This window comes from Rousettus aegyptiacus, unplaced genomic scaffold (genome assembly GCF_014176215.1).
Source record: "Rousettus aegyptiacus isolate mRouAeg1 unplaced genomic scaffold, mRouAeg1.p scaffold_m13_p_15, whole genome shotgun sequence".
NCBI classification, from domain to species: domain Eukaryota; kingdom Metazoa; phylum Chordata; class Mammalia; order Chiroptera; family Pteropodidae; genus Rousettus; species Rousettus aegyptiacus.
In genome coordinates, this window is record NW_023416290.1 from 51399477 (window position 1) to 51415457 (window position 15981).

General features: G+C 40.7%; 1 protein-coding gene and 1 long non-coding RNA gene across 5 annotated transcripts; one reads left to right on the plus strand and one right to left on the minus strand.

Moving 5' to 3' along the window:
• Window positions 1-689: 689 nt before the first annotated feature.
• Window positions 690-7659, plus strand: ZNF572 (zinc finger protein 572). Of its 3 annotated transcripts, none has more exons than XM_036233020.1 (3): window positions 690-821; window positions 2708-2812; window positions 3774-7659. In XM_036233020.1, the coding sequence occupies exons 2-3, from the start codon at window positions 2743-2745 to the stop codon at window positions 5285-5287; spliced, it is 1584 nt and encodes a 527-aa protein (XP_036088913.1). In that variant the 5' UTR covers window positions 690-821; window positions 2708-2742; the 3' UTR covers window positions 5288-7659. The 3 variants fall into 3 exon arrangements, with proteins under 3 accessions (XP_036088913.1, XP_016021925.2, XP_036088911.1); XM_016166439.2 differs by lacking the exon at window positions 690-821 and adding an exon at window positions 842-1287; XM_036233018.1 differs by lacking the exon at window positions 690-821 and having other exon boundaries at window positions 842-2812.
• LOC107521602 lies at window positions 7190-15954 on the minus strand. Of its 2 annotated transcripts, none has more exons than XR_004954656.1 (4): window positions 15886-15954; window positions 12047-12198; window positions 7850-8032; window positions 7190-7629 (listed from the first exon to the last, which is right to left on the minus strand). It is a non-coding gene; the product is annotated as an uncharacterized LOC107521602 (long non-coding RNA). The 2 variants fall into 2 exon arrangements; XR_001599595.2 differs by having other exon boundaries at window positions 15472-15910.
• Window positions 15955-15981: the final 27 nt, after the last annotated feature.

Sequence of the window (15981 nt, forward strand, 5' to 3'; positions counted from 1 at the left end):
AAGCATTGTGAGGAAAAAAAAAAAACTTTTTAAAAGCTGAAACAGTATTTTGGGATGGGCCTGGGAGAACTGAGAGGTTAGGTGATAGTGTAAGGATTCCAAGAACGTGGGAGGAAAGCTGAGTACTAGTAAAGGGCTTGTTTTAAATGTGAAGGACAGTGGTTCTCTGAGGTAACAGGGGGAAGGAAGAGAGTGTCAGGGGTGCAGACTTAAGTAGGTTTGTGTTTGGCTAGTAGAGATTGGCTTCCACTTTCTCTGTAACGAGAGGGGGGAGATTAATTGTATCTCCAAATATCAGTAACAAAAGGTGCAGTGTAGACCACTTGTTTTACATGTGGATGGATGCCTTACGCTCCCACTGCTTCGCAGATAGCTAAATATCCATACTCACGGCGGTGGGAACAAAAACAACAGGTGCTTAATAAATACACCGTTTATTTTGGTTATGATTCTGATGATGATGGTTATAAACGTGATGATACCCCGATACCAAGGAGAAATGTAGGCTCTAATCAGTCCCCTATTACAAGGCTGCTGACAAGTGTGGGGATGAGGCTCACAGTTGGTGAATGACAGCACGAAGATAGGCAATCCCGCCCAGGGCGCCACGGGTTAACATCAACGAGAGGCGGCATCGCTGCTTGCTAGAGAGGCTCCGGCAAAGCCTGTCGGGGAAGAGAGGGCGACTTCCGGTTTCTGTCTGCAGGGGTTGAGAGCTTAGGACCCTGGGTTGGTGGGGTGAGAAGGAGCAGGGACTTCTTCCTCCAGGACAGCTGGGCCCGCGGGGGGTGCAGGGCGCCTTGTGTGTAGCCCCCAGAACAGTGAGTTCTTTCTCGGGGGGAAGGGAGCAGAGGGCTGCGGGCCGGAGGAGTGGCAGCTGCACCGCCCAGGCTGCAATGTCCGTCCCGGAGGGGGTCCCGCTGCTGCGAGGGGCAAGGGCCCGGCCTCTCCCTCCAGCGGGGCCACTGCGCCCTCCCCCCACCCATCCCTCGCCTGCGGAGGCTTAAATGATCTTGTCAGCTGGACACGATCTGGTCTCCTGGAACTTCATCCCTCAGGGCTCCCAGCCTCTGGTTCCTACAAGCTGTTCTTCATGAGCTAAGGCACACCCGAGTCCTCTGTTTACTCTGACAGTGAACCTTGGCCTTTTCGTGGAGTGACGCCTTAAAGACAGCCTTTTAATAGCATTCATGGCCTTTGAGTTTGCTGCCGTTTGACTGAGCCAGTGTACCCGAGGGCTCCTCTACTACCAAAATGAATAGTTTCTTAGGAAAAATGCTGGCATGGGTATCTGTTACCCAGGCTTTAGCTTCCTTTTAACTTAAGGACTTTGATAGGAATATGTAATTCAGAAAGCAAAACATCATACTCCACGTGAACAATTTTCCTTTCTTTCTTTCCTTTTTTTTTTTTTTCTATTCAAGTGCCCGGTTTTTCCCACTCAAACACGGAATATTTATAATTAAGACAAGTTTCACCTTTTCTTATAACAGACCCCTAATTCTTGAGGGTGCTTTGGGAATGCCGGCTCCCTTTGGTATATGGTCTAAAGATGTTAATCTGTTTTCTAAAAATCCAGTCAATATATTCCAAAACAAAAGTCCTCTTTGCGGATCATTTATTTGCACTTGGGGTTATGCCCAGCCCTGCTTCCTGCTCTAGTTTACTGAGACGGATGACAGTGCGAATCTGTCCACACGGGCTTGGGACCGAATCCTGCTCTACCATTTTCGGATTGTGTGGCCTTGGGAAGGTTTCTTAATGTCTTTTTAGCTCATCTATAAAATGCTGGTAATTGTTCATACACCTCAGAGGGCTATTGTGAGAATTAAGTGGGCAACATGTGTAAATTATTTAGTTCACTGCCTGGCACATAATAGCCAGTAATAGGGTAAAAATCTATACCACTTTTTGTTTTTCATATGTTTGCCTTTGTAAATCCTTGTAGGCTCTCATTTCTCCCCAATTATGCATTCTTTATATCCTGAAATGGTGCAAAGTTCACATATAACTGCCTCCTAGTGACAGGTCACATTTTCCAGTCCCTCAAAGTAGCTCAGAGATTGTATTTGGCTTCGAAAGAGAACATTTAAGCTGTTATGGATAGTGTGGTTATGATAGACTTAGGGGCAAGGAAGAGGTCCCTTGTTAGCCCCGTTTTTATTTAGGGGTTATTGTTTATAATTATTCTACCTTTGTTTTGTCCTAATTTCTTGTTACTGGTAATATAAATCTCACTTCCTTCTGAAATTGACTTCGAAGGTTTCCTCCTGTCTGGAATCAAGTTATTCTTTCTAAGCTAAACAGGGTGCTTTCTCTTTAGCTGCTTCTTATACTTGCATATTGACTCCTTGAAGTGTTATTGTTGGTACTTTTTCCAAAAATCAACTGTTTTTTCAATTAAAAGTGTTTCTAAACTCTTAGTGGACAGCGAGTATTAGTATTTGCTCTGTTTTTGAAGCCTGACCCTTTAATGTGAAGATGTAATTTCTTTTTTTATTATTTTCTTGGAAAAGGTAAATTAGATTAATCCTTAATTCTAAACACCGATAAAAGATTTTCTACAAAGACTTCTAAAGACCATGTTTCTTATTTTCAGTATTAACAGAACATTCTATACCTGCAATTATTATGTTACAGTGGTGGGGAAGGAAGGAAGAATACATTTTAACAAATGCCTCCAAACATGACCTGTTTCCTTCCACAGGATTTCTGATTCCTAACCTCACTGTGATCATTGCGATGGAGCAAGAGAAAAAGCTGTTGGTCTCAGATACTCTGGAGAGGGAGAGTTTGAAAAGTTCGTTTACAGGTGAGGGATCAGAAGATGATCTGAACACTTTGGAAATTCATTATAATAGAGTATGGGCATTAGAATGAGATAAATTTTAATTTGATTCCCTGCTGTGTAACTTACAAGTTTATTAACTCTTACAGCCTCAGTCTTCTCATCTTTAAGAAAAAAAAGAATGATAATATCTGTCTCACATATTTTTTAGGATTAATGAGATACCATATGCAAGCTACTGTTCTTATAGTGGGTGCCATTATTTCTGTATTTTAAAGAATTGTCTAGTTTTCACCTCAGATGGCATGCTGGGGCATGCCATTCAGTTTCTTCCCTACTCACATCCCCTTTTTTCTTTTACATCTTCGAGAACAAAGTTAGTAAACTTATCTTTAAATTGATATCCCCCTTCGCAACTGCTGACAACTGTTCAAATACACTTGACCCTCGAACAACATAATATGGGTTTGAACTTTGCAGGTCCACTTATACGTGGATTTTTTTTTTTCAATAAATAATGTAAATGTGCTTTCTCTTATGATTTCCTTAATAACATTTTCTTTTTTTCTAGCTTTATTAGAAGAATATGTTATATAATACCTGTAACATGTAAAATTTGTGTTAATTGACTGTTTATATATGTTTGGTAAGGCTTCTGGTCAACAGTGGCTATTAGTAGTTAAGTTTCAGGGGAATCAAAGTTATATGTGGATTTTGACTGTGTGTGGCGGGGGCGGGGGGATTGGTGCCTCTAACCCCCGTTTTGTTCAAGGGTCAACTGTGCTTGATTATTGTTGCTAGGTACAAAAAATTCACCTGCTTTTGACAAACACATAGAGTAAAAGAAACAAAACTAGCTTTAAATTTTTTTATGTGAAATAATTTTTCAGTTTTTACTTCATCATTCCCTCTCTCACTGCAATTTAGAATTTCCTTCCCCTGGGAGATTAGGGAATATGTTTAGAATACTTGTTTATTCTTGCAGGAAATCAAGGGAAGAATAATTTGGAAACTGTTCAACACTGTAACCCTAAGGCAGAGAAACTTAAAGAGAGAACTTCAAAATGGTTTAAAAGAGATGGCCCACAAAACTGTAAACGCGAGGATACGAAAGAAATGCTACTGACCTGGTCCCAAGGGGAGGAGATTTGGTGTGATATCTATGAGAACCATGGCAAGTCAGAGAATCAGGGAAATTCTACAGAAAAAGAGGAAGAAAAACTCAGTCACTGGGGATGGGACCCAGGAGAACACGCCAATGCCTCTGTCCAGCAGAATTCATCCTTCAGAGACAAGCCCTACAAATGTTCCGGATGTTGGAAAAGCTTCAATAATAGTTCTCATTTGCGTATTCACCAGAGGACCCACTCAGGAGAAAAACCTTATAAATGCTCCGAGTGTGGGAAATGCTTTAGTAACAGCTCTCACTTGATTCAGCATCTGAGAACACACACGGGAGAGAAGCCGTACCAGTGTGGAGAATGTGGGAAAAGCTTCAGCAATACTTCCCATCTTATTATCCATGAGAGGACTCACACAGGAGAGAAACCCTATAAGTGTCCCGAGTGTGGTAAGAGTTTCAGCAGCAGCTCTCACCTTATTCAGCATCACAGATCACACACAGGTGAAAAGCCATATGAATGTCCTGTCTGTGCGAAATGCTTCAGCCACAGTTACGTTTTAATAGAACATCAGAGGACTCATACAGGAGAAAAACCTTATAAATGCCCTGATTGTGGAAAGGGCTTTGGTCAGAGTTCCAGCCTAATTCGCCACCAGCGGACACACACAGGCGAGAAGCCCTACAAATGTCTCGAATGCGGCAAAAGCTTTGGTTGTAATTCTACTCTAATAAAGCATCAGAGAATACATACAGGAGAAAAACCCTATCAGTGTACAGAATGTGGGAAGAATTTCAGTCGAAGTTCAAACCTCATTACGCATCGGAAAACACACACAGGAGAAGAACTCTATGAAAGTTCTGAATATGGAGAAAGTCTGCGTCAGAACTGCAATATAATAGAAGAATGCAGAATCCAGCCAGGAGAGAAACCATATAAATGTTGTGAATGTGGAAAGAGTTTTGGCCTCAGCTCCCATCTCATTAGACATCAGAGGACACATACCGGAGAAAAACCTTACAGATGTTCTGAGTGCTGGAAAACTTTTAGTCAGAGTTCCACCCTGGTGATTCACCAAAGGACGCACACAGGAGAGAAACCTTATAAGTGTTCTGACTGTGGTGAATGCTTCAGTCAAAGCTTTAACCTTATCAGGCACCGGAGGACCCACATAGGAGAAAAACCGTACAAATGTACTGACTGTGAGAAATGCTTCAGCAGAAGTGCCTACCTCAGTCAGCATCAGAAAATTCACATAGAAAAGTCTTTTGAGTCTCCCAAAGTTGAAGATTTTCCTCGTGAATGGACTTGGAAAAACTGTTCAGGGGATACGGCCCTTATCTCTTCATTTCCAGTTCCAAAGTCGTCATCCTCTTAAGTCCTCAAGCCTGTTTCTTTTTTTCTTTTCTTATTGGACCATTACAGTTAAGGTGTTCTGTGATCATTGTGCTACAATGTTTCTGTGGTTTGTCAAAACATTTAGAAAAAGTCAACCTCTCAGTTTAGAGCATAGGAAGACCTAGATTACCAGGTCGTCGATTCTGCCCAGTGAGAGAGACTGCCAAGGATAGAGAAAAGTTGTTTTTGATTTAAAGTAATATAAGAAGAGCTTCAAAGGGAGAACGTAAGGAGTAATCGTGGGAGTAAGTAAAAGGACACCTGAGAGTTTGACTCTGAGATTGACGTTGAATTGCCCTATTTTCTCTGGCCTAATTGGGTGGCAATAAATCATTACCGGCCTCAGGGATTTTCCCAGAAAAAGATTCTTTTTGAACAAATAATGTGATTTCCCGGCCTTTTTGCTGGGTCTTAATCAAGAAAAGATTCATTTTTAAAATGCATTTTTAATTGCTGAACATTATCTTTTGTGTCTAGAAATGCACTGTCCAATACGATAGCCACTAGCCATATGTGAGTATTAAAATTTATATTAATGAAGAGTAAATGAAATTTAAAACCCAGTTTTTTAGTCACACTAGCCACTTGCGAAGTGCTCAGTATCGGCCACATGACTGGTGGCTGCTGTACTGGATATCATAAACAGTATTTTAAGATCGTCTTTCTTGACAGACTCACAGATATTTCCTATTTGACTCATAATATTTCCTATAAATGCGGTCTGAGATTTCTGCTCTCTAAGAGGGATTGCAGTAAAGGATAGAAATGGGTTAAGTGTTTTGAAGGCACTAAACTAGGGATTGGTTGTTCTAATGATTGTGTATTTTAGTATATGTTCAACCATCTTGGTGATCTAGTGATATAATCTCATTATCTTGGCCAAAGCCAGATTAGGAGATGGGATACTTAAATTCTGTTTTAAAATTTTTGACAAATAGTTTTTTTTTTCCTTCAGTTTCCCTATTTCGTAATCCCTGGTCATATTGGAAACTTGGTTATTTTTAAATAATTAACCCTCCGACTCTGAGCCAGTGTCCAGGGACAGTCTGCCACTGGAGACCGAGATTCCTTAGTTGCGGTCTCAGCAGTTTAATTTTGCCTGACGTATGTGGTATCAGACCAGATAACCAAGACCCAGCCTGCCTGCTCATCTGTCCAATGTTAAGATATTTCCTATTCGCCAAACCCCCATTTTTTCCTGCTAGTAGATGTGTAGGAAGGTCAAGGCTCCTCAGCTGCCCAAGATTTCATCTCATTTTTGGATTCGGAATATATTTTATAAAGAATTATATAGAGACACAGATTAAGAATGTGGAGCCAGAGAGGGCCAGTGACAACTACTACGAAGGGCTATAGCTGGTGGGTTCCTGAATTGCACGGGGATGATTTTTTCTTTCACGACTGTGGTGCACCTGATACTGGTGAGGCAATAGCGCCTTTTGGTATAGGATTAAAAAATGAAGAAGCAAAAGCTAATGAAAGTATTTAAGAAATATTTGGGGTGATTTTCTGCTTTCAAAAAGGGGAAGAACGTTTTTGGGAATTATTGGCTTTTATGTGACCCCTGCCTAAGCGTCTGGTTCTCTTTGTATGTTTTATAGAATTGCTCAAATCATCTTAAACTATAATATCTGAAGCCAAGTTTTTACGGTATTTTTTTTTTTTTTATCAGCTAAGAGTTTTGATTGTTTGGGCATTTGCTATTACAGCTGAAATTCAGTTGCAAGGCAGTAGCTGTCGCAGAGATATAAAATCATCGGTCACATGATGGGTGGGAAGTAACTGCTCTGAACCTCATCTGTGAAGTGGAGATAACACCCACTTTGCAGGGGTACTGTAAAGATTAAGTAATTAATTGTTTGCAAAGCATCTAGCACAGTGCTTAAAATATACTGGATTCAGTTTATTGACTTTTTGGTGTTCACGAGAGAAAGGATTCAGTTTAAATCAGGTAAGAACAAAATAGCAAGTTTAATTTAAGTTCTTCTGCATCTGAAGAAATTAACAACAGTTAAAATTTATGTTCTATCATCACTTATACTGTGTGTTATGACTTCCCACAATTACGTAAAACCTAATTCCCATTTTAAGTGGATTACAGTAGGCTTCGTTAGTTTTGGCAAGGATCTTGTCTCTTTGAATTAAGAATTAGGAAAACGGAAGATTTGTCACTTACGGTAGAGAACATAACAGTCGAATTTAATCGTATTTGATGCCTTTGCCTCAGTATCATCATTCAGCAAGAAGGTTCTTCATTTAGTTCCCCAAGAAGTAAATATTCTGTATTATCTCTTTCTCTTGCCAGCACAAAGGATGCAGCACCTGAAATAAAAAATTCTTATTTGCAAGTGATTTGTTTCATAGTTTCTTCGTAATTAAAGGGAAGATTCCTATATTCTTTTTTCATACTCAAAGAAGGGGCTTATATTTTTTCCCTGACAGTGGAATGAGAAAATCCACGTTAACATATATAGTCATAAATGTATCAGGGAACTCACTCCCTGACTGCTGTATAGCCTACCGAAAGTTTTTATTATAGTACCTGGGGTAAAGGTGTAGTCCCATCATTCCAGGTCATCTAGGTCATCCAGGTTGGATCTGCCAGATGGGCCTTCTCCTTAGTGCTGTAGAGTTTCCTCATTAATGGTGAGAGGTAGTGGAGCAGGGCACTGTGACTAGTGCCCCTTAGACATTAGTCAAAGATATTCGTCGCCGGTCTCACTTTCTGAAATGGTAATGACATAACTGTCATTGCTTCTTTATTCTGTATTTGAGTTCATGCAATTCCTTTCAAGCACTATAACATCCATTCATTCAACAAAATTCACCTGATTCCTAATGTGTTTAACAGAGGGCAAGTGACAGTGGGAGGGGCAAATCAAGGATGGACTAGTAGCAGGGAAAGGCAGCTTTTCAGATGACTATTCTTCTCTTTGCCAAATCTCAAACTATTCTTCTCATGCTGAACTCTCCTTCAAATTTAGTAATTTGGTAATCTGAGGAGCTAGAGATAACGATAGATTAGAGTGGGTTAGGTTTGTGCTGTGTAATACAAATATGCTGAAGTTCGAAACGTTGCACACAGTGGTGCCCCATATTGAATGGGTGTCACGTGCTTATGTTTTATGCTAATGTCCAAGAGTACGTGCCCTTCCAGGACATGCGTTCCTACTAGACTGTCAATTCCTTGAGTATAGAGAATGGATTCCATTTTTGTAATCCCAAAGCCTGACACAAAGCCTCACATGTGAAGTATTTTTTGGTCTTGGTTGAGGGGTATTCGCCAATGGATAAAGTCTACTGGATTAGGCTGTATAGTCACAGCATCCCCCTGGTCCCTTTAACACCATTACTTGTCCAGTCCACAGAGGCTGGGCTGGCTTGGAAGTGAAAGTGACTGCCCTAGGAGGCTGGGTCTATCCTCACAGTAACCCTACAGGACCCTTAAAACATCTCAATTGTTCCGAATCCTATGAAGGTAAGACCCTGTTTTTTTGTTTTGTTTTGTTTTGTTTTTTGTTTGTTTGTCTTTTTGATTCAGACTGTTTAAGACAGGTTCAAAACCTGATTCAAATTTATGTTTCCATCACTTACTAGCTTTGTACTCTGTACTTACCTTGTAAGATTTGGTAAGCAGTGAATGAAGTGAAGTACCTGGCATGTTGTAGGTGTTAAGGAAATACTGTTTTCCTTCCCTGTCCACTCTCATTTGCTCATAAGGTTACCAAGGAAAGGCTCTAGACACAGAAATGTTTAATCATTTCTTGAAATGATTAATTCTAGGTTTCTAAAATAAAAGAACATCTAGTTCATGGGTTTGTTGTAAGGATCACTGAGATAATGTGCTTAGCAATGCTGGTACCTAGTAATCACTCAATGTTAGTTCTTAATACCTTACTGAAGTGCCTGGATCACCTATGAGGCAGCCTCAGAGACCCAGGTATCCTGTGGGACCACTGAAATGGTGCAACCCTTTTGTTATTGTTTATCCCATGAACCCGAAGGGGCACGACTAAGAATTTGAGGCTAATAACATCGCACATCATTATTATAATATGGCAGATATTCGGGCAGCTGCTGCCTTTTCTGTTGGAAAATTATCCTTCTGTTCACTCCCTGGTGTCTTTCATGTTTGTTCTTTTACCTCTCTCTGGCCTTAACCTCTTCTGCCTTGTCCATATTCTAACCCAAACTTTGTTTTTTTCCTACCCTTTATTTTATTCCTCTTCCTTCTCTCCTCTCCCTCCCAGTGAAGTAGGAACGAAGTCAAGAATGTGGATGGTGCAAATGCTTGGTTATAAGATGAAGACAGGATGCCTGGCAATCACAGCATCATGGGTATACAGCCACTTACAAGTACAGGTAGCTCGTGGATACTAAGACGGACAGGTTTATGGTTTAATATTGCTTGACTGGTGAAATCAGTCAATACTCCAGGATTTGACACAATGAGGGATGAAGTGGAAGCCATACTAAGTCGAATGGCCAGATTAAAGAAAATACTAGTTGATTAGACTGACAAACACAGACGAAAGATTTTTTCCCCTTAAAATAGCTTACTTTCTAATCACTAAAGTAACATTTGCTGAAATATACAAAGATATATAAAGTAGAGAATATGTAAAAGTATAAAGATCAAAATAAAAATGACCTATAATCATTTTCTCCCAAGACGACTCACCATAAAAGTTCTAGATACTTTCCCAATAACTTCTTTTCTAAGCTATTGGCATCTCTCTATATTATATATATTATTGTTTTTTCTTAATCTTACATCATTTGTCAATTTCCTTGTTTTTTAAATTATTATGAGATTTTTAATGGCTTTATAATATTGCATTGACTGATGTACCATAAAAATTTAATCATTCTCATGTTGAATGTTCGTATTGTTTCTAGTTATTCATTGGTAAAAATAACACTACTGTGAACAGGTCTGTTTTGGGTTGTTGTTTTGTTTTGGTATTGTGGCCGTAATTGTTTGGTTTTGCTTTTTTGCTATGTGTTGGTACACAAATCTTAATGTACACCTCATCTCTAATTAGTTCCATAGAGTGAATTCTTAGAAATGAGATTATTGAGTCAAAGTTCATAAAAATTTTAAATGCATATTATGTAATCACTTTCCAGAAATATTTATCAATTTAAATTACCCTAGTAAACTAATTTTGTTAAACGTCCTTTGGAGGGGGTTGGAGAGAGGAACGTAATTCAAGGTCAAGGCATTTTTTTCTTTCCTTCCTTCTTCCCTCCCTCCTTTCCTTCTTCCTTTCCTCCCTTCCTTTCCTCCCTCCCTCCTTCCTTCCATTCCTTCCTTCTTCCCTCCTCCTTCCTTCCTTCCTTCCTTCCTTCCTTCCTTCCTTCCTTCCTTCCTTCCTTCTTCCCTCCCTTTCCCTCTTTCCTTTTCTTTCTCTTTTGCTCTTTCTTTCTTCTTTCTTTCTTCTTTCTTTCTTCTTTCTTTTTCTCTACTCTTTTCTTTCTTTCTTTTTCTCTACTCTTTCTTTCCTCTTTTTTCTCTCTCTCTTTCTCTCTTTTTTTCTTTCTTCCTTTCTCTTTCTCTCTTTCCTTTTTTTCTTCTTAACTAAGAGTTACTTTGGGGTAAATCATTTTAAGAACTACTGGGACTTTTTCTTGTGCAGCCCTGGGCTCAATTCCAGTAAATGTCACACAAGAAACTGTTCTGAAAACTATGGAAGTGATATAAGACCCCAAACCTGGAAGTACTAAGAGGAAGAATGATTGAGAAAAGGGCTGGTTAGATTAGTTCAATGCTTACTGCTACCTGATTCAGAAAATGGAGTGCACCCCAGAGCTAGGAGAGTAAGGTAAATTCAGGTTTGGCAAATGGATAAGTTTCTCTTTGTTTCTAAAATCGATGTGGAGGAAATAGAATGGAGGCTTATGAAGATGGCAAGTTAGATTGCTCAGAAGAATCGAATCCTCATCTTTCTAATCCTGTTGCCATCAGCAATCCAGTCTAACACTTGTACTGTCAATTGCGGGCATTAGTGTTTTACTGAGGGGAAGAACACACACGCACCGTAGGAAAGGGGAGAAGAAATGTAAGGTGTCGTCATTGCCGCTGAGAGAGGTTACACCTGGTTACTCCTACTGATTCTTCAAATCTCCGCTTCTAAGCAACTTCCAAGGTAGGCCTTCCTTGGCCCCAATTAGTTTCTATCTTACCCTCCAAAGCAACATGTACTTGTTCTTCTTTGGACCTATGTGACATCTTTAATTACCTATTTGCTTCTGTCTTCTCCATTAAACTCTAAACTCCTGAATGACAGAAACTGTGCCTGCTCCGTTTACTGCTTTCCTGCCAACACCAAGCATAGTGTGTGACATGTGGCACACACCTGACATACATTTATCACACTGAATTGCACTGACATATATTCTACTTGTGGCTTCACGAGCAGTAGCCAAAGAGAAAAAGACAGTGAAGACAAAATGCCAAATTAATGTAATTGGCTCCATCACTCGCAACCAGGAAATGGCAAAAGATTGTGTAAGTGCTGAGGGGCTGCAGAACAACTAAGCGACTGGCATGAAGAGTCTTTTTTGGACAAGGTGAGCAAGAAAGTTTTGAGGGTGGTGATCTAATGTGTTTCTGATGTGTTACAAATAAAAGTTATTAGTGAAAAAGGAGCTGCTCAGTTTGGTACCCAAAAAAGGGCAGAGGGGAAATAAAATGAAGAAAGAAAAGGTTGTATTCAGTATATTGAAAAATGCTTACCGCATAGCGAGTGTCCAGTATACAACTACGAGTAAGAAGACATGGTCCTGGCCTTAAGGAGTTGAGTCTCTTGAAAAGTTGACTTTCTTGTAAGTTGATAATTATAGTGCGAGTTGGTGACTACTTTGACGAAGTGGTGGAGTTAAGAAAACCTGAAGAGAAAGGGATAATCTGGGTCTTAAAGAATTGGATAGTTGAAGGGAGGACAAAGCTGTTTCTTGCACTGAGAATGGCACTCGGTAAGGCCCATGTCTAGGCCCAGCCTGCCAATTAGATTACCAGAGACAATGGAGGGGTTTAAGTAACAGAATGAAAAAATCAAATGTGCTTTTTGTTTGTTTTAAAGTGACTAGGTCTTTGGGGAGGAAAAAACCGCATTCTAGTTAAACATGCCTAGGTTCCTGAGCCAGATTCCCTAGGTTTGGATTCAGGCTGTGCTAAGTAGTGGCTGTGAGCCCTTCTCTGTACATTAGCTTCCCTGTCTGAAAAGACTGGGCTAAAAATAGCAACGGCTTCATTGGGGATTATGAGGGGGGAAAAAAGCTAATATAAAAAGAAAAACATTTAGAATGCTGTCTGTACCATGTGTTAGCTGTTCTCATGATTAGGAAGTATTTCTCCTGGTCATGCTCTATAGCAGAGGTCCCTGACTATTGGGCTAAAGACCTCCACTAGTCTGCAGCCTGCTTAGAACCGGGCCGCATAGCAGGAGGTGAGTGGCTGGCAAGCAAGCAAAGCTCATCTGGATTTGCAGCCGCTCCCCAGCGCTAGCATCACCACCTCGGCTCCACCTCAGATCAGTAGGCATCAGATTCTCATAGGAGCACTGTCTCCAGTGCCAAGTTGGGGACTGCTGCTCTACAGTTTATTACTTTTTATAGGCAAGCGACTGTTTTTGTGTTCTATTGCATTGCCTTCGCTTCAGGACCAATTTTTGTTTTTGAATAAGAGGAGCTATGCCAAGATTCAAACATACTTAAGCGGTGGTTATGTAGCATTTAAGTTCAGTTCAGAACATACAGGCATTCAGAGTTTGTCCTATGCAAGGGAGCACAAATGCTCTTTTTGCCCCAAATTTGGAAATGGATCTGACTGTAGACATGAAGAAAGTCGTTTTCAAAAGATTAAAAAATTGCCTCCTTAATAAGAAAAAAATCTTATGATCTCAAGTACAAAGTAATCAAGAAATAAGCATTCTGGTTATATGGAAGAGTCAGCAGCTTAGGCTTCTATAATTTTAGCAATATGGGAGCTCACAGATAACAAGCAGTTTATTGAAGAGTTATCTTCAGGAAAATGACTTTCCACACCTGAAATTGGTTTTGTTTTCTTGAGTTCTTTTAAATTTGACCTATATTTCAAACAACCTAATTTGTTGATACCAGTGAGGAATTTTGTTGGGGAAAAATCAAAGTTTTGGTTTCATGATGGAGAAAAGCTAAAGCAATTATTGATAAGTAAGAATACTGGGGAACACAGGATTTGGAGACCAGGAATTTAACTTCGGATTTCATCACTTCTAAGCTGTGACTTGGCACAGCCACTTAATTACTTCAAATTTCAGTTTCATTATTTTTAAAAACAAGGTTGTTTTGGGGGTCATATAATGTCCATGAAAGTGTTTGGAGACATAATTATTTTATTAGCAGATAAAATATAATATTTGGGGTGAAAAATGATAACCGTTGCCATACTTCCTTAAACTCAGCAGAGTGTCTAGTATGGGAATTGCAAGGAAGTTTAGATTTCATGAAGACATGCCATCTCCTCCCCAGAAGGTGACTGGCTTTTGACATGTCCAAGGTCACAAAGCTAGTTAATGGCAGCCAGAATTTAGGTTTCCAGATTCTAGTCACCTGGTCTTCCTACTACACTGTTGTCATCATTCATTCATTAAATACATTTGTATGGAAGATAAATTAAGTGCAAGGCATTGAGATAGGTGCTATAGGTGATTTTGATCTATCAGACACAGGTCTTTCTCTCAACATAGGGACTAATGGGATGATGAGACTCAACCATAAGTGTACAGTCAGAGACTGGGACAAGATGTATGAATAAACTATTACGTGACTTCGTGAGGATCAAAGGATACTTGGTAGAACAGGTGACAATTCAACTGTGCTCCAAATAGCAGAAAACATTTGTACATGAGCCATAGCGTTTACAGTAGGCAGTCCAGGTGTAAGCAACAGGGTGAACAAAGGTATTGCCTTAGGCCTCAGTACATACTAGGGAGGTTTTGATATTTTATAATAAAAGCCATCTGTCACTCAGACTCTTGTTTTGCTCTTTAGAATTCTTATCTTGGACATAATTCATTTTTAACTTCCCCAAGGTCACCTCCTCTCCTCCAGGTGGCCTGGAAAATAAGCCAAGATCAGAAGGCAGGCTGGATAGCTTTGGGACATCCCACTTACAACAAAAACAAAAACAAAAACCCAGATTCTCTGATCTTCCTGTACTTTTCTTAAAAGTGTACCGTCACTTTAATAAAACTTGTGCTTTCTTGCTTGCTGTTTGTTGATTCTTGAATTCTTTCTCTTGGCTTAAGGCAAGAACCTAGTCACCTGAGCTCCAGGCTCAGGGTCCCTCTTTGGACTCCTACCCTGTCAAGCTTTCTGGCATCTTCTTCCACTTATAAGGACCCTCGTGATTACACTGGGCTGCTCAGATACTCCAAACATGATAGACATTTAAACTTTAAATACCAAGGATTTATGAGGACTTATTGAGAGTGTGGGGTCTGGGCAAAGCTACTCTTTGCTGATCTAACCACCTAGCTCTCCGAAGATCTTGAGACACTTTGGCTGTGATCAGGCTGCCCTTGGTTGGCAGTGGGAGTAATATTAAATCACGTACTGCATCAGGAAGAGAAGGGACATCTGTTCCTGTCTTGGTGAGGTCACTCCTCTTAGACAGTGGTACATGCCCTGTACAGGTCCCTGGAAGAATAACCTTAGGCACAGCCTACTTTGCCTGCCAACACTGGTGCAAATGCCTGCTAGCTATTTGCCCCACCAATTAAGAATCTAACCTGGCAGCGGATACTCAGCTTTTAGTTGGAAGGACTCCGTGGAGCACTAATTTATAGAACAGTTATACCTTACCAAATTTACACGCTATTTCTTTCATCTCCCCTTTGCCTGGAACGATAGTGTAAATCTATCATTGGTTTGTAGTGTTATTTATCAGCTTATTAAGAAACATCTTACATGCTATTGGCTTGTGAAATAGTACTATGATAAATTATAATTCCCACAGTGAACCTGTGTTAAATATCTGGGAAAAATAATCTCAATCTCTGAGCATAGTTTGCCCCAAACAAAACACCCCCATACAATCCTCAAGTTTTTGACAGTGAGAGACTAGGGCCTAGGCTCATCAGTGCGTCTTTAGCCCGAGCACAGAAACAAAGTGCACACCTGTGTGACACTATTGGGTTACGTAAGGGAACACCTGGGATATCCTCCTCCTGTCTTCTGGCAAATGCCTGCCTACTCGTTCTTCCAGCTTCGGCTCAAAGGTCAAGTCCTCCACGCACCGGTAGTGTTTTCTACTGCTGACCCACACTAGGCACAAGACAATGATTGCATCCGATTCATCGCCACGTGACCCCCTGGAGCAACGTAGTGAGTGCTCAATAAAAGCTCCAGCAATGAATGGAAACATTTCAACTTCAGGCGGGAGATAGTCCAGGCAGGGATTCCTCGGAACCAACTCCGCCTCTCCCGGGGTAGAACCCCAGCGGCCTGCGCGGCGTCACGTAAACTCACCGTGGTACCCAGCGCAGGGCCCCACCCAGCCCCACTTCCTGCGGAGCAGGCCCAACCACCTACCGAGCGACGAGTTTCAGCCCCACAGCCCCGACCCACACAACGTAACATCGCCCTAGCGCCTCTCTTGGCGTCACCTCGAGGGCCGCGCCGCCCGCG

What these genes read in the sequence shown, in the direction of transcription:
- ZNF572 (XM_036233018.1), top strand. Translation starts at nt 2,632, where the DNA reads ATGTTACAGTGGTGGGGAAGGAAGGAAGAATACATTTTAACAAATGCC. An exon ending in TTTGAAAAGTTCGTTTACAG is followed by an intron (nt 2,813 to 3,773) that starts GTGAGGGATCAG and finishes TTATTCTTGCAG; the next exon opens with GAAATCAAGGGAAGAATAAT.